The 20,648-nt window shown below is 36.9% G+C and overlaps 2 protein-coding genes across 2 annotated transcripts in view; both read right to left on the bottom strand.

Annotated features, from left to right (window-relative positions):
* Nucleotides 1–1,304: 1,304 nt before the first annotated feature.
* Nucleotides 1,305–6,967, bottom strand: klhl41b (kelch-like family member 41b). The gene is made up of 6 exons (XM_036571477.1): nucleotides 5,768–6,967; nucleotides 4,730–4,887; nucleotides 4,183–4,290; nucleotides 3,678–3,863; nucleotides 2,797–2,943; nucleotides 1,305–1,769 (listed from the first exon to the last, which is right to left on the bottom strand). The coding sequence occupies exons 1-6, from the start codon at nucleotides 6,884–6,886 to the stop codon at nucleotides 1,658–1,660; spliced, it is 1,830 nt and encodes a 609-aa protein (XP_036427370.1). The 5' UTR covers nucleotides 6,887–6,967; the 3' UTR covers nucleotides 1,305–1,657.
* Nucleotides 6,968–12,005: 5,038 nt separating this feature from the next.
* Nucleotides 12,006–20,648, bottom strand: part of col28a2b (collagen, type XXVIII, alpha 2b) — a 49,286-nt gene continuing 40,643 nt past the window's right edge. Inside the window, exons 33-36 of the mRNA XM_036571476.1 lie at nucleotides 16,142–16,437; nucleotides 14,943–15,186; nucleotides 13,995–14,186; nucleotides 12,006–13,175 (exon numbers count right to left, since the gene is read on the bottom strand). Coding sequence (XP_036427369.1) covers nucleotides 13,168–13,175; nucleotides 13,995–14,186; nucleotides 14,943–15,186; nucleotides 16,142–16,437 — 740 coding nt within the window. The 3' untranslated portion in view covers nucleotides 12,006–13,167. The remainder of the gene's footprint in view (nucleotides 13,176–13,994; nucleotides 14,187–14,942; nucleotides 15,187–16,141; nucleotides 16,438–20,648) is intronic.

Below are 20,648 nucleotides of genomic sequence, written 5' to 3'. Positions count from 1 at the left end.
ATATGAGCTTTTTGTGTACAATTCTAATGGATGTACAATGTCTTACTTACTATGTCCATTTTCTTATGCTCATATAACTCAACAAATTCATCAGTTTTTCACTGAAGTACTTGTGAGTAAATGTAAGTAGTTGCTACCTCCTTAGGCCTAGCAACAGCTTAAGGTCTAGTGTCATTAAGATGCTGGAAACAAGGCCTATAGCGTCATTAAGATGCCTGAACCAAATACCATATTTTTCCTTACTCTTTTTAGAAAGCTTTTTGTGGCAAGGTCTGACGAAAATGTTCTCTAAAATAGCAGGAACCAATTTTAAATCTGTATGAAACTACAGGGAGGTTCACTCGAAAGAGGCCCCGAATATTCTGTTATAACTCTCGCTAGGACGAAGCAATCTGAACGAAACAACGTGCAATGTGCTCCTCAGTATATGGAGCTTCGAACATGCCGGGATGCCCCTGCATTGGGGCGATGAGGTAGGCGCCGGACAGCTGTCGCGACGTTTAACCTCCGTTTGCAACTTCGGGGTGCATACACCTGTACCCATTTCATGTGTCTGGCAGAAAACGGAGGATCACTTCCAGCATCGCAAGTAATGCAATCGATTACACATACGTCAAGGTAGGTAGCGTATTTTTTGTTCAGATTGCTTCATCCTAACGGGCGTTACAACAGAATATTCAGGGCCTCTTTCGAGTGAATCTCCCAGTAGAACCCTGCAGGGTTTAACTATGTTCAACTAGCCATTCCTCATCATTAAACTAATAATTATGATTATGTTAATGTCAGCTGGTCTTGGTCAATTTAGCTACCCAAGATAACTTACGTCAGCTTTTAAAATAACAAAACAGGAATTTAATGTGGAGTAATTTATCATTAACAGCTTGCGCTAATTTAACACACTCCAAATTAGCATGTTATTATTTGCATAAACAGTTAGCGTTGGGAGGGATCCTGGTTCTTGATCACCACACACTATTATCTATTTTTAGGTCTATTTCTAGATTTTAATATTTTTTATAGTCTTTGTTGTTTTGACAAATTCAGCAGCTGTGGTTTCAAGCAATGTACCAGCTCATATAAAGAAAAGAGGGGTCTGTCGTATTGCACGGGACAAAATCTAGGACATAAAATACAGAAAGCCCTGGTTAAAATGTATGGCAAAGTTAAAAAAAAAACTTTTTGTTACAAGGGAAACCACTTTAGACTGTGACCCATTCAGTCACACATTTCAGTAAAAGATTGACTTGACTGAGAGCACTTATTAGTTTGGGAAAATAAACAAGCCAAAAGGAAGAATCAAAATGTACGATTTAAAAATATTTAATTTACAAAATAGAACACAAATAGCAACGAATAACTAGGCCAAATGTGTGCAACAGTTATTTTTATGTGAACAACCTGAGACTTGAATGAAGTAGTGAAGGGTTACTAGAAAGTCCCAAAATGAACAGAAATGTAGCGTATGTCAAATGTACATAAAACACATACATATACTCATTCATACATTCATTACACAAATGCTTTGTTTCTTCTTCAGAAACTGAAAAATGTAGGACATTTAAGCTTAGTTTAGATTAGTCTAGGCACATAATTGGGTGGATTCTGAAGATGGACTCTGGGGTCATAAGGACAAGACAGTTGAAAAGAGTTGCTGAATTTAGAGTTTGGGCATCCGGGCAGCATTGAGACGCATTGCAACACAAGAGGCTCCGGACGCATAGGGCAAATCTCTCAACATACCGCTCCACTGCTTCTTCCCATCATCATACCTGAGAACAAACACAAAGGGAAAGCACTTAAAACACAGCCTGCATCTGCTGTCCACTTATAAATACTGAACATGCTTAGTAAGGCCACTATTTTAGAAATGCCTGATAATCCTTTTCTTATATAGGTCCTAAACTCTGGGATAGCATCCTATAGAACATTAGGAATGAGTAAAAGGCAAGCTCGATAGATGTTTTTGAATCCAGATTAAATATTTGTTTAGACTAGTGTATGCCTAGAACATTTGGTCTCTTTTTTCCTGAAGTTTGTAATTGTGCTGTTCTGTCATATAGACCATGGAATTTTATACGTCAATTTTACTTATCGTCTATTAATATTATTTTATTGTCAGTGTTTTACTAAGTAGACAAAGTGAAGAGAATTAGCTTCTCTTAGCTTAGCTATTAGCTATTAGCTTAGCTATTAGCTTTTATATATATATATATATATATATATATATATAATATATATATATATACATATATATAGTTGTAAGCAAAAGTTTGAACATCACATACTTGGCCAGATTACATGTTTTTGTTCATCTTCTAAACATGAATATGGCATTTTTCTGCAAATCTTAGTGCACAAATTCTATATATTTGCTGCATTTAACATTTTGGAAACATAAAATCTGCGATAGCTTTTTTACAGATAACATTTTTCTTCCACAATATGTTCAATTCAGCAAATAAACAATAATTGCACGTTAAATATGCAGAAATGTGTTAACTTATTTTTACTTAGGAAAAAATGATCTATTCGTGTATATAACACTAGAATGAGTGTTATGTTTCCTTAAAGGTTGGCAATATTACCCAGACTTAACACTGATTATTACCAAATGCATATAATAATTAGTGTTAATTATCAGTATTAAATTTATAGAAAATATCTCGAGACAAAATATTTGGTAATATAGCCCAGTCCTAGACCACAGTCCTAGTTGAAAACATGCTGAAATAGGCTAAAGTAAACTGGACTTTAGAAAACTCAGACAGTGTAACTGTTTAAGACTTGATAACTTACTGCCAAACATCTGTGATTTCTGAGGGTCCGAATTCTTTGTTCTCTAACTCCATGATGGCAAAGCCTCCGACAGCATAGAGTTTTCCTTCACTGCTCACGAGGTTCACTGAGCTGCGTTCCTGAGGGAACTCTGTGAATGTGTCCCATCTAGACAGCAAGATAAGAGCATAAAACGATTAGATCCACTGTAATATGGTCATGCCATACTTCCACACGTCAAGACAAATGTGATCCACAGAGGGATCCAGAAATATTGGACAATATAATGTTTTTATAATTTGGAAATTTTCTGACAGAACACATTGTGACATTTTCCAGTGTCACAGCTGCTGGTTGCTGTGTCACTGCAATAGACACAGGAAGAGGGATTAAAATAAATTCTTAGAAATATAATTTAATTATTAATAACTTATAATTTAATACAATTTACTTGGAAAAGCATGTAGACAAAAGAAATCTAGAAATTATGTTGCCACATGTCACTTGCAGTACATTTGTTGTGGAGACCAACAGACATATTCATTGGCTGATATTAGCGTGCTGTAGAGTTATAGGTTTCAGCTGATGAAATTGCTGATAATACATTTAACTCAAGTCTTCCGCTAATGTAGTAAAAACTTTGGCACCCAAAACCTAAACTTTAACATGAGAATAACGTTATAATACATTCAAACTTTTTTATTTTTTTATGAAGAGAACAATGAGAAATAAGAAGCAAAAGAGGTGACACAAATCAAAGGTCCAAAACATTCTGGGTAGCCCTCATCCCAGGGCCACAATATAATATTTAAGTATTCGATTTTAAGAAGCATGATCATAGACACTCATATCAGAGGAATATAACTGGAATATAAAATCTAAATCTATATCTTTGTACATACTTGTTTGTTCCAAAATCGTAGATTTCAGATGCAGCCGTCAGACCTTCCTCATTCACTCCTCCAGTTACAATGATTTTCCCGTTGTGAGCAACAGCTCCAAACATCGCTCTGGCTGTCTTCATACCAGCCAGTTCTCTCCACTCTGACTGCTTGTGGTTATACACAAACATCTTGTTTATAGCTTTACTGAGAGACAGAGAAAGAAACATTTCACTTTCACAGTTCCACAGCCTTCATAATATCACCATCTTGTTTACACCGATATATTTAGCTCCATTTCTGTTAAAATACTTTTTTGTCATTTCTGTCCAGAAACAGAAACATGGAAATAACTACCATGCAGAGGTTGAAAAGCACTATGTTTAGTATGGGCCTAGTGAGGCATCACTACACCCCCCCTAATGCTGACAGAGCACAGACAGCTGCAACACACACAGACAGACACACACACACACACACACACACACACACACACACACACACACACACACACACACAGACTCACTTATCATCAGTCTTTCCTCCGATGCAGTAAATCATGCCGTTATGTGAGATTACAGCGTGGCCATGTATGTGGAGAGGAAGTTTCTTTGTCTCACTCCATCTCATCTTCCTGTAAATAATGACATGTGATTAGATTCTTATGTAAAGCATAAAAAGACGGATCAGGAATACTGAAACACTGCAACAGTGCCTTATATCTGAATATATTTAGGATGTTTTTTATGAAGTAAAAGTTATGGACCACTGAAGAAAGATACGCAAGATTGCTTTAAAAAAGTCTGAAAGTAGGCTGAATGATCTAATCTGCAGACTGTGCTTAACTGTAGTCTATGTGAATCATTAAAGCACTATGAATTGCTTGTACAAACGGTGCTGTACATTTTTGTTGAGTCATTGGCGCAAAGTTCTAGATCAAATAATAGATTTTTTGCCTGTATTAATCATGTTTAGCAGTGTATAGACAGGATTTATTGCCTATATATAAGATACCATTTTTTTGTAGCATGCTGAGAGAAAGGCTGAGTGATATAAGAATTGTCATTACTCACTCAATATCATAACACATGACAGAATCAAGGGATTCGTTGGTCTGCAAGTCTTTGCCAGCGATAGCAAACAGCAAATTGTTACTTTCACCCAAAGCGAAGAGACATCTGGGGCTTGGCATGGGCGGCAGGGCCAGCCAATCAGCAGTAAGGCTGTCCAACTGAAATAAAACAACAAATAATTACAATCACTGTTTATCTATTATTATTATTATTATTATTATTATTATTATTATTTTTATTTTTTTTTTTTTTACTGAAAACATAGTACTTTCTGGCATTAAATGTGCTCTTAGCATGAAGGACTTCACAGATAAGTCAGAGATTTGTTACTTTCCAGGCCAAACAAAATCTCAAATGGCTCCTATTCATTCAGAATGCTAGGGCTATTTCACTAATATACACTGTGAGTATGGCATAATTGTTATTTCACCCAAAATTTAGTTTAAAAATGTGCTCATTGTAGCCTTTAAAGATTTAAATAGTGCAACACTGAATGGAATAAAACTGAAAATGTACTAACTGTTAATTAAACTTTAACTGTATTATTCAGTATCTACTTTGAATTATTCAGTAACTACTATGAAACTAATACGTATCACACTAATAGTATCAAAAATGCTCTTTAATTTGTAACAATAGCAGAACACTTTTGGTGCTATTACACAAAAGAGAACATTTTACCATGCAAAGAAGCATTATGCATTCAAATGGTTCTGTGAGTCACAGGTCTGTATATAACCATTACCTTTACTAAAGAACCCTTGAGGAACCACTGTAAATACAGAGATTAGTGTGTACCTCATTCATTATTGATGAGTGTATTGAAATAAGCACTGCATTGAATTTAGTGTATTTAAATATGCACATAATTTCCACATTAATAAAATATGTTATATCAACACAATGTGAAGTAAACTAAAAGACAAACTTGTGTTAATATAATATTTTACATTGCATTCATGTGTTATTGAGGTACACATTTGAATTAAAAATTGCAATGCATCACTTTTTTGTCAGGGAGTTTAAGTGGTCACCAACCTGGTAGAAGTAGCATTGAAGTGGTGCTTCTTTGTTGTCTTCATCCACAAACAGACCACCAAGGATGAAAAGTTCATTCTTCTTGGAGCAGAGGCTTATGTGGTTTTTGGGCACTTGTTCAGCCATGGCCGCCAGGAAGCATTCGTTTTCTCCAACGTCGTACGCCACCGCCGCCTTGTCGTTTATCATGACGATCAGATTCCGCCCGTACATCCCCAGCCTACGGTTATCATTCAGGTACCCTGGCAACAGCTCTTCCTCATCCTCCTCTCCTCCTGCTTCTCCATTCACCTCTCCTTCCTTCTTCTCCTTTTTTGTCTTCTCTGGAAGTTTTCCTTTGAAAGCATCTTTGATGACCTGCAGTTTCTTTAGGAGCTCTGGGTCAGCCTTGATGATGTCATCGGTCTCCACCTTCTCCCGGACGTACTTTTCCGGAAGCAGACGGAAGCGGATGTAGTTAAAAGCTTCACTAAGGGCTTTGGCGCGTTTTTCTTTGTCGCTTCGCACCCATTTCATCAGTGACTCAAACACCACTTCCTCCTTTTCTACATTCAGCATGTCTCCACCGATCAGGGCAAAGAGCTCATGAGGTGCTAGCTGCAAGAATTCCTCTTCATTCACCAGGCTTTCAAAACGGTCTGCTATAAAATCTCGGGCAGCTATGGCTAGCCTGGGCACATTGAGGACCAGGCCAAGCCTAAAGATGGCCAGACAGTTGGCCATGGACAACTTCTTCTGCAGATAGTTCACACAAACTGTAAACACAGATGGAATCTGAAAGCGGTTGGCTACTGCAAAGATCTCTTGAACGTTATCATCTGTCAGCTCAATTTCAGCAGAGTAGAGGTATTTGATGATCATGTCCAGGATGTCTGGGTCAACATCGTCTAAAGCAACCTCTTTGAGGTCTTCTTTGACCTTTCCGTCTTCAGAGAAGAATATCTCCCTGAAATAGGGGCTGCATGCGGCCAGAATGAGGCGATGGCATGGAAGGCAGCGGTCTCCCACTTTTAAAGTGCAGTCCACAAACTTGTTCTCATTCAGCAGCTCTTTCAGGCCATCCTGCAGCAGTGTGCTTTGGAACAAGCGGAGTTCTTCCTTCAGCGCTTTCGGATCCATGGCGGTAGGTGGAGGTAAGTTGCGGAGAACAAAAAAAGGAAGGAAGAAAGAGAGGAGAGAAGGTGGCTGAGATTCTGCTTGCCACACAGTCCTGGCTGGAAAAGGACAGGGCAGAGAAAAGAGTCGCAGTCTGAAGAGGCTGTCATTTAATCTGGGCTTTCTAAATTTAAACTGGGCTTGACCCTCCTCCCCTCTGCTGTCCCCCAATCCTTCTATGAGGAGGGGGAGTGCAATGACAGCAGCTGTCACAGTAAAACAGGCAAAGACCTATGTGAGATTTAACCCTCAGTAGTCTACATTTATTATTCTCATTTTTCTACACTACTCAATGTAATTAAATAACTAATTACGTTGTTTTGAAATAGATTACCAACCAGGACTGAACCAGACCAGCAAATGTTTTGTTCTTCTAAATTCCAGGACATGCTTAATCCTTAGATGTTCATAGTCATTACTGTCATTTTGCTAGGTATTCAATGTATATTATATAATTATTTGTATGTAAAGATGTATTTATATCATCAAATACCTAGGTTCATAATTCATTTTACATTCTATATCGACAGCTTCAATTCGGGTCTTCTGTTTTTTTCCATCTTTTTCAGTATTAAATGCTAATAGTGACAAAGAATTATATATAGTTTTTGCCATGAAAAACTAAAATGTAAAGGAGACTTTACTTTTTCTCAAATTTAACTAATAATAAAATATCTTTTCTTCTACTTACAAACTCAAATCTTGTGTGGGTTCAAAGTTTAGAATCTGCTCTTTCCACAAAATGTCTCCACTTATTTCAATGAGTTACAAATTACAAATTCTACAAATTATGAATTTACATTTACAGCATACAGCTGGATGAAAATGTTGAATATCCCCAGTCAAATTACATATTTTGTCAATTTTCTAAGTGAAAATAAGTTAACACATGCTCTACAGAGAACACACTCAAATATGGCATTTTTCTGCATATTTTAGTGCACAGTTTGTATTTGTTTATTAAAAACACAAAATATAAAATGTGCCAGAAATTTTGCATACGCCCCATTTAATGTTTGTTTTTTGCATGTTGTTCTGCACAGTAATTGTACATTACAATTTGCAGAAGTGTGTTCTCTGCAGAGGATGTGTAAGATGTGTAAGGTCAATAAAAATACACTTTAAGCAGAGGTGCCCAAACTTTTGCACGCAAATCAGAATAAACGAGTGTTGATGCTGTAATATTGTGAGCGTGTTTTGTTGTGTGGATGTATATTTTATTGGTAGTGTGTGGTTGTGTGTGTGTGTGTGTGTGTGTGTGTGAGAGAGAGAGAGAGAGAGAGAGAGAGAGAAAGAAAGAGAGAGACAGAATTCTAACACGTCTCAGATCAGAGTGACAGTGAGTGAAGCAGCTGCTACAACAGGTGATACCCCCCAACACACACATATGGACACACTTAACACACCACCCCACTACACATAACACTTCAAGCTGATCACCATGTTTAGAGTGACTGGAACCTTATTGTTCTTTCCTTAATGCTTTATGGTTTAATGGTTAGAGAGATAGAGAGTGAAAATTAGCATGAACATTATAAAGTACATATCAAAATTGCCACTGACTGTTAGAAATCTGAACTAAATGGAAATAACACATCACAGCTGACATTTAAAACTGTTTGTAACTGCAGTACAGGACCTATTTTGAATCTACTTATGATCTGATAAAATAGGGTGTGATATTGATATGGATCATTCTACCAAATTTGTTCAAAGTCAAATTTTAGACTTTTAATTGACTTGGACTTTCAACTTCAGTCTGTTTGCTTTGAAAGATCCTATATCTTAATTATGCTTATTTTATTAAAACAAATGAATTAAATTGAAATTATTAAAACTTTTCATTTTGTCACTATCAAAATGATCATAACACTACCAAAACTTTACCAAATGTTTCAGTAGTAACAATAGTGACCATTTAAGCTAATTTTGAGCCTAACACAAAAATAATCAATAATCAATACTAATTACGTAATCAAAAATGCTAGCCAGAACATGACCAGCAAGCACAGCTTTGAACAGTTGTACACACTATAATACACTATATATTGTACAATATTCTCAATAAATGACAAGTTTTATTAACCACAGAAAACGTGTTTCAGTAGTGACAGTTCTTAATGTTACACACTGATTTTCAGACTTTGGGACATTTTTAATTCAAAACAATGGGATCTGCTCACCATGAGGCCATGAGGGACAGGGATGCAGTCTCACTTCCTGTCATAAAATGCAGGGGTGTAGCTAAAATAAAGCTACGCCTTTGGACTAAAACTCTCATTAGTGACACAAAAACATGGGACAGTACTGTTTTTTTACTTACAAAATGAAACTCTTCAGTTTCACCAGTCCTCTGCGGATAAGGTTGGACACCCGTGGTCTAGTGGCTTTATTTAGTGGCTTTATATTCTGAATATTTCAAAAATCCCTTTCCAGATCCAGTTCTCTGAAAAACGCACACCGGTTTTTCTGTTTTTCAGCAGTACTGTGCAAAAGTTAGAGACCATCCTTCATTTTTTACATTTAATTCATTTTAAGTAAAATGTTAAAGTTGCACTATGTAAAATATGGGGGTTTGGAGACCTCAGGCTTTACAGAGTGCTGCTTGAGCTCATATGTGCTGATGTTGAAATTTAACAAATCTATGTGATGGCTGAAGGTGTCAAGGAGAAATTCGGCACCAAACCTTTGTTTTCTCTTAACCAGTTCACAAGGATCTTCTTGTTACTTTTTACTGCATTTAGCTTTATTTGTATATTATTACTGTCCAAAGAAAAACATGTATCTCCATTTTTGTCGATTTTTACTTTCCTACATCATTTGAGCTCAGTAGCTGCAAGTTACATTGTGAGAAGATTTCATGATGAATGGACCAATAGAAATGCTCCAAGATTGCATGGAATAAAATCTATTTACATTTACTAACATTGAATGTAAAGAATGCTTTTGCCTTCTCCTGTAAACTTACCATTTTGGAGATATTACAAACACAGTTTGTAACCACAGTACCATTCTTATTTTAACCTACATATGATTTGATGAAATTATAACTTAACAGGTCAAACAGAGCATGTGAAAAAAGTGTTCTAACCATATTACTGATGTGTGCAGGGCCTGCAGTTTAAAAACAGCTCATAAGAGAAGGCTGTGTTACGTTAGAAATAGTACCATAATTAAAAGAGGCTAGGATCGTGTGTGTGGGTAGTGTAGGTGTAACTTAAGTCAAAAGAGTGACAGACAGAGGGGGTACGTGTCAAACACACACACAGACACAGAATGATATCTAGTAGGGGGGTGTATGGGGGTGAATGACAGTTTATCCTGTTAGCGACCACACAGTGGATAACAGTCTGAACATGTGAATAAATAAGCTTAGCCAAACATGCAAAGGTGTTAACCAAAACAAATAGTTTCTAAAAGCAACAGTTGAACAGACAACACCTACATTGTGCCTATTTACATGTTGATGCTATTATTCTTTGCTGGACATTGCTGTGCTATAGTACAATGAAATCAATTGTTTTAGAGACTGAACATCAGAAGATCATAATTAAATGAACATAATTAAAGGTCTAGTGGCTTGGAATTTTGTATTCTGAAAGCACTGTTGTATTGACAAATCAGTCAGTCATCAATAAATAACTCATCACATAGCTTAGCCCTTTGTTTGGTGTTTGTGTTTTTGTTACTCAGTGGGTCTGGTGGACCCACCGCATTATTGTTTTTTTTACAATACAGCCACAACAATTTATGTAAAAATAGCAGATGTTTAAAATATCACAAGTGGCCAGTGTAGGGTTCTCCTTTAGCATCTGTAGCCAGTCAGCAGCCTGTCCATGTTGTCCACCCTCTCACACACATGTACACATATACAAACACATACACACACACACACTAACAGCAGGCCATGTAGGAGGAGAACAGAGTGAAGGGATACAGCACCTCCACACTTTTATTCTCCGCGGGTTCACCCCAACACCATGTGTGTAATATAAAAGTGTGGGTGGTGTACAGTGTGAAGTCATTGAAAATGTGTTATTTTGTATTTTCCTTAGCAAAGGCCAAGGAGTCTGAGGTTGAAATAATAATAAATTGTATCAGTTCTTCTTTTGGTAAACATTGAAAGTGGGTCCCACACACCTGAACACCACTCAAGGGTTAAAATTGCTTTTTTTCTAGCATTTCAAAAATCCCTTTCCAGATCCAGTTCTGTGAAAACATTTTTTCTGTTTTTATACATTCTGTTTTTATATAAAGAAATCTGTAGGGATATTTTTTCACACTTCCAAAGTTCAGTCTTAGAAGTTGGTTGCATTTTGCTTCTCACGATCAAAGTAAACCATAACACATTCAGTGATGCTGTGGTCTAGACTCTAGGGTGTTCTGAGAACACCAGCAGCTTCTTTGTTTGATTTGCAAGTGTTCCTTTCCTCAGTAATGGCTTCTTGACCTCTGTACATTTTTTCAGACCTGTATAAGAGTGAAGGTCGATTTTTTTTGTGTCTCTTAAAGAAAGGTTTAGGCACTGTTTATCTGATGGTGACAAGGTCTTGCACGGTTAGTAGGAGTCCCATTTTCTGTCTTTTATTAGAATTTTTTCACATATTTTCCTTTGACTTTTCCTTATTAAAGTGTATAATCTTACATGTAATCATCTCAGAAATATCTCCTGAAAAATTAACAACGTATACTTTGCATTATATACTTTATACTTGCGTTTTTGATTGGAAATAATAAATGAAACATAGTCTTTGACTTGTGTCCAGGTGATGGCAGCTTGCAAGTCCATGGCCTAAGAACCCAATAACTCAAACTGTCCTCATTGTAGAAGAAAGCAGCAGAAAACAGGCTTTAAAGAGCACTTGCTGGTGTTCAGACATAAATTATCCCCATAAACTGAACATAAAACGTCAACATCTGCCTAATTCTGAGCAGACATCTCATCAACATTCTGCAACCTTAATGCAACCTGACATCAGATGGGGGTAAAACATTCACAGAGGGTGGTGTTCAAATAAGCTGAGAATGTGCAAGAATGAAAAACTTCAGATCTTATTATTGTAATAATTTTTGTTTTATTAAAAAAAAAACCTGGGATAAGACAAACAATATTACACCAAAATTGTCAAAAAAGTATGTCTTAAAATTGAAATGAGGACATTGCAACATTACATTGACAGTGTTAATTATACAATACTGATTGTTCACAGCTATTGTCGTTATGGCTCTTAATCAGCCTCAGATACACATGACATAAAGCACCCATAGCATATGTGCACCCAGTGTCCACTTTATTGGAAACCCCTCCCTTGTAGATGGTGTACAGATACAGACTGTGTCCCATCAGCTGATGCACAGTTTTTTAGCCATTCTTTAAACCTCCATCAATGGTCAATTTCTGACCACAGAGCTGCTCTTGTCTGGATATCCTAGTGGACCACTCATAAACTAACAACCCTGTACCTGATACACTTATACTAGCACCACACACACTACCATGTCAGTGTCAGTGCTTTGTTGAAAATGATCAACCACCCAAATATGATCTGATCAACTATGGTTGTAACTGGAAACTGATCAATGATGAATAATGATAGAGGGGTGGGGATAAACTGTGCAGCAACAAATGGGCTAACTGTACACCTATATAGTGGACATATTAGTAGATGGAATGAAGTGGGGAGTGTTTCAAATGAAGTGATCAAGGAGTTTACTACTGTTCTTAAACACATGTATGCTTTGCTTTTACAGGTACTGCAAACATTTGTGGATCAATTTAGGGTTTAGGCTTTACTCATGGCCACTGCAGAAGTATATATATGAAAGAGAGAGAGAGAGAGAGAGAGCAACTGCTCGTTTGCTTTTATTTTGAGTGTTGAGTCAACGTTCTGTTCTGGAAATTGATGTTTGTGGGAGACTAAGCTGAAAAATGAACATTCTTTTAATTACTAAGCTACTAAGCTACCATTATTATTCACTGATAGACACTGGAATGGCTCTTTGGAACTTAATACAGCTATTACAAAAATACAGCTAAAATACAACTAGTGCTAAAATATAGTTTAATTGATTTAAGCAGGTACAGAAATTATTTACACAACAAATCACAGAAACAGTAAGATGTTAACTATATGAAATATGTATTTCAGCTGTTATGTGCACATCTCTCAGTGAGATTGACACTTGAGGTATTACAGGTATTAACCCAGTATATAACAGTCTATTATAAAAATCTTCTTTGTTCCTCATCCTCCTGTAAGAAAAAAAATGTGATTATATATATATGTACCTATCAGTAGTGATGTTATACTGGGTACTGGAGCTTTAAAGCATGTGTCAAGAAGGTAGGGCACTATCAACTGATGCTCATATCGATGCTTGTGTTGTTTTCCTGGAATGATGTAATTAATGATGGCATGAAGCCTTGTTTAGGGATTGCTTCGAGAATGGGTTTACTTTTGTCAGGCTTCACCGCCATCTGATCGTGTACAACTTTATTCACTTTCCGAGCCCTTTCACTGCCAAATTAACGGACACTGTCACCATTCAGTTGAAGCATGCTGTTCTGTTTACATTAATTAATTAAAAATAGTACAACTGATGTGTAACTAATAGTATTGTAAGTTTTATCATCAGAACGAAAAGCAGAGAACTGTACCATATCTCTATCAACATTAGGTTTTGAACCACATATTATTTAAAGTTTACATCTACATGACATTACAAATGTAGTACACTATCAGAAATCTGATATTGCAATTGCTTACATCAGCCATTTATTTTATATTGGCTTTTGCTGGTCTAAGTTTTTACACTCACAACATGGTCTTACAAAATAGTTTTACATACTTATATATTTTTGACAGTTAGGGGGCTCTAGCGAGTACTTGAAGCCTTGAGAAATTAGCCAAACTGCTTCAAGAAATCTTAAGTTGACTTCAGGAAGCCTTAATACAGTTCTAGTCACTGCTACTGCTCTCTAAATTATGCAATGTGCTTTTGGAAAGATAAGGGGGAAATTGTGTGAATTAGATTTTTTCACCTTAATATCGCTTTGTGTTAGAGAGTTTACCTGCTCGTGAGACCACACAGGTCTTTTTGCACTCCTCCTCAGTGTCAAAGCGGTTGCGGTTGCCATCACAGCCTCCATACCAGAACTGGGCACAGGCATTGGCCTGCCGGTCGTAATACCAGCGGATATTATAGTCACGACATGGACCCTGGTCTAGTGTCAGTTCACAGCGAGGGTCCAGGGGTACAATTTCTGACCATAGATAAGACACAACATACAATATTACTTACATTGCATTACATCCATTATATACTTACTGTACATTATTCAGAAAGGGTTATGTTGCTGCATTTATGACACCTGGAAACAGGAAATTTTCCACATCTGAAATTCCTACTTTTGCACCTCAACTTCAGCTGTTTAATGTCAGAAAAAAATTTAAAAAGCCCCCAAAGATTATTTCATTTTTAACTATTTGGTGAAACGGTCAACCGTGTTAGGGTTATGATTAGTTCCAGGTTTAAGACCAGGATGAGGGTTAGGTTAAGGTTTTGGGTTGAGGTTAAGGTTAGGGCCAGGATTAAACTGGCAGTGTACTGCAGATAAAAACTACGTTTAGTAGCAAAATAATGTCTTTTTGGCCAAAATGACAATGTTGTTTGAGTTTGTTCGGTGCAGCGTGCACCACTTGCTAACAGAACTTGTTTGTTCTGAGACCTCTAGCAGTCCTGGGATGTCCACTGAGCTCTTATTAACAACAGCTCTCTCGGAGGTATCTTTTAAAAAGCTTTTAAGCAGTACACATAATTGCCCCAAAACAGCTTCATTTATTTTAAAAGTGTATTTTGGATATGGCAATTCACCATTATAAGCAGGAATTGGAAGTTGGGTAGCAAGTGGGTTTTTCCTTCTCAGAAGTTGGAAACATCTCAGTTCCAACTCAGTCATGAATGCAGCATGTGAGGGAATAAAGTGTGAGGGCATATTTTTGTGTCTGTGTGTATTTACCTTTAGGTAAAGGTGGCCGTGGGGCAGGGACATAATGCACTGAACTGGATGATGTTATTACAGTTGTTGATGATGATGATGATGACGACGATGATGATGATGAGGTGGAGGAGGAGGAGGAGGAGGATCCTGATGAAGCCCTGTCGTGTGAAGATGTTCTGTTGCCTGTTGGAATGTCTACACTGCTGCTGTGCTCTGATATGGAGTGTGTGTAAGTATCTGCTGTGTGTGGCTCTCGAGGGACCTTACAAGGGAAAAAAACATTTTTAGGTATTAACTATTTGAGCAAAGGTTCAAAACAGAATTTTGTAAACATCAATTAATGCATGCAACACTAAAAAATCAAAAGTGAAGTCAACTTGAAATTTTAAGTCGATCTTCTGCATAGCAAAATTTTTCTCAACTTAGTTTAGTCAAAAGTTCTAGTACTGCATCTTAGGTCAGCTTAACAATTTGAGCTTACTCAAAATATAAATAAATGAGGTGGCTTACTTATAGGTTAAAATTGTCTAATTTTATTATTGTTAATTTCCAGCTACAGTCTACAACTCCCACTGTCATACAGTGCCCCAAGGCTATGGGCTTCCTCCTCTTAGACATCTAACCATGGAGGGCTGTGCCATCACCAGAATTCAAACTCATAATCTCTTGATGAATAGGCAGTGGGACAGTTGTGACTCTCAGGAACCACAAAGCACAAATTTTTGTGTCCATTCAAACAATAAATTAACTCTGATCATTGTGACCTGTGCTTAAATTGAGAGCATATTCTGTGTTTAGCTAAAGCACACATGACTGTGGCATGACTGTCTAATGCCAGATGCCAGATCATCAGGAGACAGGAGATCATGAGTTTGAATCCCAGAGATGCCTTAGCCCTCTGTGGTCACAAGTCTGAGACAGGTAAGCTCTGACTCCCCCAGGCTGGGGATACTGTATGATAGGGTGAGTTGTAGCCTGTGGGTGGGAACTGGTAATGACTAAACTGGGGAGGAACAGAATAAACATCCAACAAGAAAAGGAAGCAACTTCAGCTTGTAAGCAACCAGATTCATTGTGAGTAAGCTCAACTTTTTTTGTACACCTAACTTAGATGCAGTAAGAAAAATAAAAATGAAAAAAAAGCTATGGGGATGGTTGACCTAAAACTTAAGTTGACCTGACTTCTAATTTTTTTTTACAGTGTGTACTATACTCACATCTGGAGTAACTGGTGCAGGCAAACTGTCCCCTCTGCCAGTGGATGTCGCAGTATGAGTTCTGGTGTGTGTTTCACTGTGTGTCCCAGCATGAGTTCCTGTGTGTGTTTCTCCTCGGTTGCTCTCGTACACGTTGTTCCCGTAACTGCCAATCCGGTTGCCATTGTGACCAAATCCATATGGGTAATTGTTGATGCGGTTGGCATGGTTACCAAATCCATTACCATTGATGCGATTAAAAAATGGAGCTCCATTCTCATCCTCGCAGAACTGACTGACTAGTTTAGATTCCAAAGCTAGAGAGAAGGGAAGAGAGAAACATGTGTTATCAGTCTTGTAGACTTCATAAATCTACAAACATGGATTTTTTTTAGTTTTGAGATTCTTTTAACATGTCTTTTAGTTTTGACCTACACTACATGTCTAAAAGCGTGTAGACACCTGCACTGTAAAACTCACTGCACATCTTAATGAAAGAATTAAGTTAATACAACTTAAATACTACAGAAATGTGGAGTAATTTAATGTGAAAAACGCAAATTAACTCAAAAATGAATAGTTGAGATAGTAACTCAGTCATTTTGAGTAAGATTGTTTTTTTCAGCATATTTTGAGTTGAGGTAACTTTATTTAAATGTATTATATTCACTATTTTTATTTAACTTGACCTTACATGCAAATACATACAGGCAAAAAATGGGTTGGTTTTGAAGACTGCTAATGTGTGGCTTAATGTGATAGACAGTATAAATGTTTACATAACTTTATTTTGATGATTTCAGACTCAAAGATCCCATCAAACAGGATCTTTGAGTTGAATAAACATATTCAACTCAGCTTTATTAACAGTATTAACAGGATTGTTCCACTCTTTGCTGCAGTAAAAGCTTCTGCTCTTCTGGGAAGCCTTTAGGTAAAGGCTTTAGATAGTCAGATAGTGACTCCAGCTTATCCCAAAAGTATTAGATGGTGCTTCATCACTCCAGAGAATGCAACTGCACTGATCCACTGCCCAATGCAGCAGGGCTTTATTCCCCTTTAGCTGATGCTTGGCATTGGGCATTATGACCTTATAGTCAGGTGCAGCTGCTCCAGGATGTCTAATTCTATTGGCAATGCTTTTCTATGGACATTATATGAACTGTGTGTGCGCAGTTGTACGCCAGTGACAATAATAGGTAACCTCACTAATAGGTAAAGCTCACTAATTATAAAGGGTGTCTGGATACCTTTGGACATACAGTGTGTAATAATACCGCAATTTGTCCAAGCATTTGTCAACAATGTTGAATATGAATTATCATTGAACTGGATTTTACAAGAGGTCAGCACACTTTGTTTTTAAAACTCTGGCCTTATGATTAGAAAATAGCAGCTGGCAGGACAATCAATTTTCAGTTTTCATAACAAGGTCATGCTCCAAACAGAGAGTAGTTTCAGGTAAATGATTGCCACAAATGCCTACATCCCAAACTCTGCTGAATGTGGAATGGTTGAGTTACCTGGCAGTTAATTCATCTATAAGATACATTGTTCTTATTGTCAGGATGAGTCAACATGTTGCAATGATGAATTTAGATTTATCGCAGAAATTAAGCAGGGTTTACCAACAGCAGTTCCTAAGCTTTTTAACAGTGTGACTCTTTTTGGGATTTAAAATATTTTGTGACCCCCTCCTGACCCCCAGAATTAGAAGCTTGGTTGGCAATTGGTTGAAAGCACGGTTGTCAACATATCCAGTAAATGCAGTGGTCATGTTTTAATAACTCAACCAAAAATCAATCTAATTATGCTCCCAGCTGTGAGTGACCTCTACTAAAGGGATGCCATAGACCAGTGTTTCCCATCTCCAGTCCTGGACTGTCCCCTGCGCTGTACAGTTTTGTGTTTCCCTTATCTAAAAAGCCTGAGCCATATCATTAGCTAATTATCGGAGGGTAACCCTCAGGGCCTTCTAGGTCTTCAGAAAAGGCCTGATGATTCATGATCATGTTTTTATTTACACTCAAATATTACAGTACTAATCTTGTTTCATTGTTAAGTTAAGGATGGAAACGTAGCCTTCAGAATATCCTAGATATGTCCTTGACTGTGAATACGAGATACAGGTTAATCAGTGGGTTATTAGAAAGAGAAAACAGCAGTGGAAGCTCCATACCAGGGCTCACTACTGAAACTGCTACAAGGTAAACTATATGCTAATATGTCTGTCACAAGCTTAAAGTAAAACATGTAATGTCTTTTAGAAGCTTCGAATATCTGTGCTTAATCTTAATCCATCCCACCTCAAACCCTGCAGCAGTTACATTCTAGTACCTAATTGCAGCAGAATGTAACTGCTGCACTGTTTAAGGTGGAATGGAACGTTTGATAAAGAAGGTAACTTCAGCCTCATCAGAAAGTGTACATGTGTACCACAGTTAGCTTAGCACTAACAAACTACTAGAATCCTATATGTAGGCTAGCAGATGTTAGCATCATTGTTCAGGTAAGTTTTTTCCTCATGTTTTGACCAATGGCTGAAGGTCTAGTTCCAATAGTCACGGTTTACCACTGCTTATTATCAACCCCTTCTTGAACAATACTACGGAGTGAGAAACACATTTGTTGACTATGTTGAAAACTGTTTTCAGTCATTAACCAATTGTGTAATATTAAAGCATCAGTTACCCCAAATTCAAACTAGACATGACATTACGTTCACACAGAGAGTGAAGCCCAAATGACCATGCGTCCAGCCCACACTGAATCTGAATCAGCACCATTACATGACTGCTTTAGGTATCAGTTCTTTTCATTTACTTTTCTTTTTTTTAGAAAGTGTTTTACAGCAGTTTTAAACCTAGACTGCACAAACAGCAGATCTGTTTTTATTAAAATCACAATCATAAGTTTTTATTCCTGTTGTTGAATGATAAAAGGCCTTTCTTAGGACCTAGGGCTGAATGACATTTTACAAGCTTTGAATACTCATGGTGTTTCAGAATGAGCACCTGAATACTCATTCTCGAAACCACTCTCAAAAACAATCTCATAATCAAGCATAATTTCAAGTAGGTTTGTCATTGTAATTCGAAATATATCCAGTAGGTGTCAGCGATGTATTAATAGTGTATATGGCACAAATGAACTGAAATCAGCTGTGATGTAGGGCATGTAGTCTAGACAAGCAGTATTTGCACAAGTATCACTATACATACATCTTTGAAATGATTTATCAGATTTTTCATGCTGCCATGATGTACTCATCTCTTATTGCAACTTTTGCACTAAGTATCTTTCTTATTGTCCAATAAAATAAAACGCTCCCACATCTGATTTCTTGGGCATCTTTACACTTTTGCTTCAGTGGAACAGTGTAGTTTGGTGCACACTGAGACAAGCTGACGTGGAGGCCTAGCATAAATTTATGATGCAATCAACATAACCAGCTAGAATTTAAATTGTTATTTTTTTAAACATTTTCCATATATTAACAAAAAAGCTTCTAAATACTTAATATAGAAGCAAACACCAACATAAGGAACAAATATTTGAGTATTCTAATTATTTTGACCTGTCCTGATAATATCAGTACCCTCCAGAAACAGTGCAATTACTAGGTTGCTCTTAAGTTGTTCCACAACTACTATACTAACAAGATCAAAGTAGCGAAGTAGATTACCAATTTAAATATCATTTACAATGCTATAGAAAGTTAGTGTGAGTAGAAGTGGGCAATGTTTCATTACAAAGAAAGCAGAATTAGTCATGTTTAATTGGTTTAGTGATACACAGTATGAAATGTTGAATAAAATTTCACATTTATTACATTTTTTACATTGACCATATGTATAACCTTATTATATTATTGGGAATGTATTACATTTGTAAGTTGACCATTTTTGCTCAAATATGTTTTCAAAATGGATGATGTAATATTATTAGTATTAGAGCAGTAACCAGAAGTCTCCGAGAATGCTTTTGTGCTGTACACAGGAATCGACCCAGCCTGGAATGAGGGGAGCAAGTACGAGACAAAGTCTTAGAAGTGTTCGTTATTTCAGAAAAAGCCTCCACTTTTAAGACTTTTTGTATGACCACTTTTGGTTACAACTGTAACTTGCCTATTCTGGAGAAAGTAATCAGGTCAAATGACAATCATATGAAAGAAATTATATTTACAATAGAGAAAAACAATAAATTAGTCAAATGTGACTGGAACACAACCAGAGGTATTACACATGGTCAATGTAAAATATCATAAATTTTCAATAATGTAATGAGGCATTACATTATCAGTAGAAATCTTGATACATTGTCAGACACTATTATTGGGTTTTATCAAATTTTTGACCGAGTAAAAAATTTGTATTATATTTCAGGCTCTTATTACATTGCTGGGAAATTATTACATTATTGGGTTCTGCATTGTCTTTGCAGAAAAATGTGTTTTTTTTCACAGCAGAGGGTTCTCACCCATCCCTTTTCACTCCTCATTACTCGCTAGAGGCTCAACAGAGCCACA

Source organism: Colossoma macropomum, unplaced genomic scaffold (assembly GCF_904425465.1).
Source record: "Colossoma macropomum unplaced genomic scaffold, Colossoma_macropomum, whole genome shotgun sequence".
NCBI lineage: Eukaryota > Metazoa > Chordata > Actinopteri > Characiformes > Serrasalmidae > Colossoma > Colossoma macropomum.
This window is presented reverse-complemented; position numbering and strand designations above follow the sequence as displayed.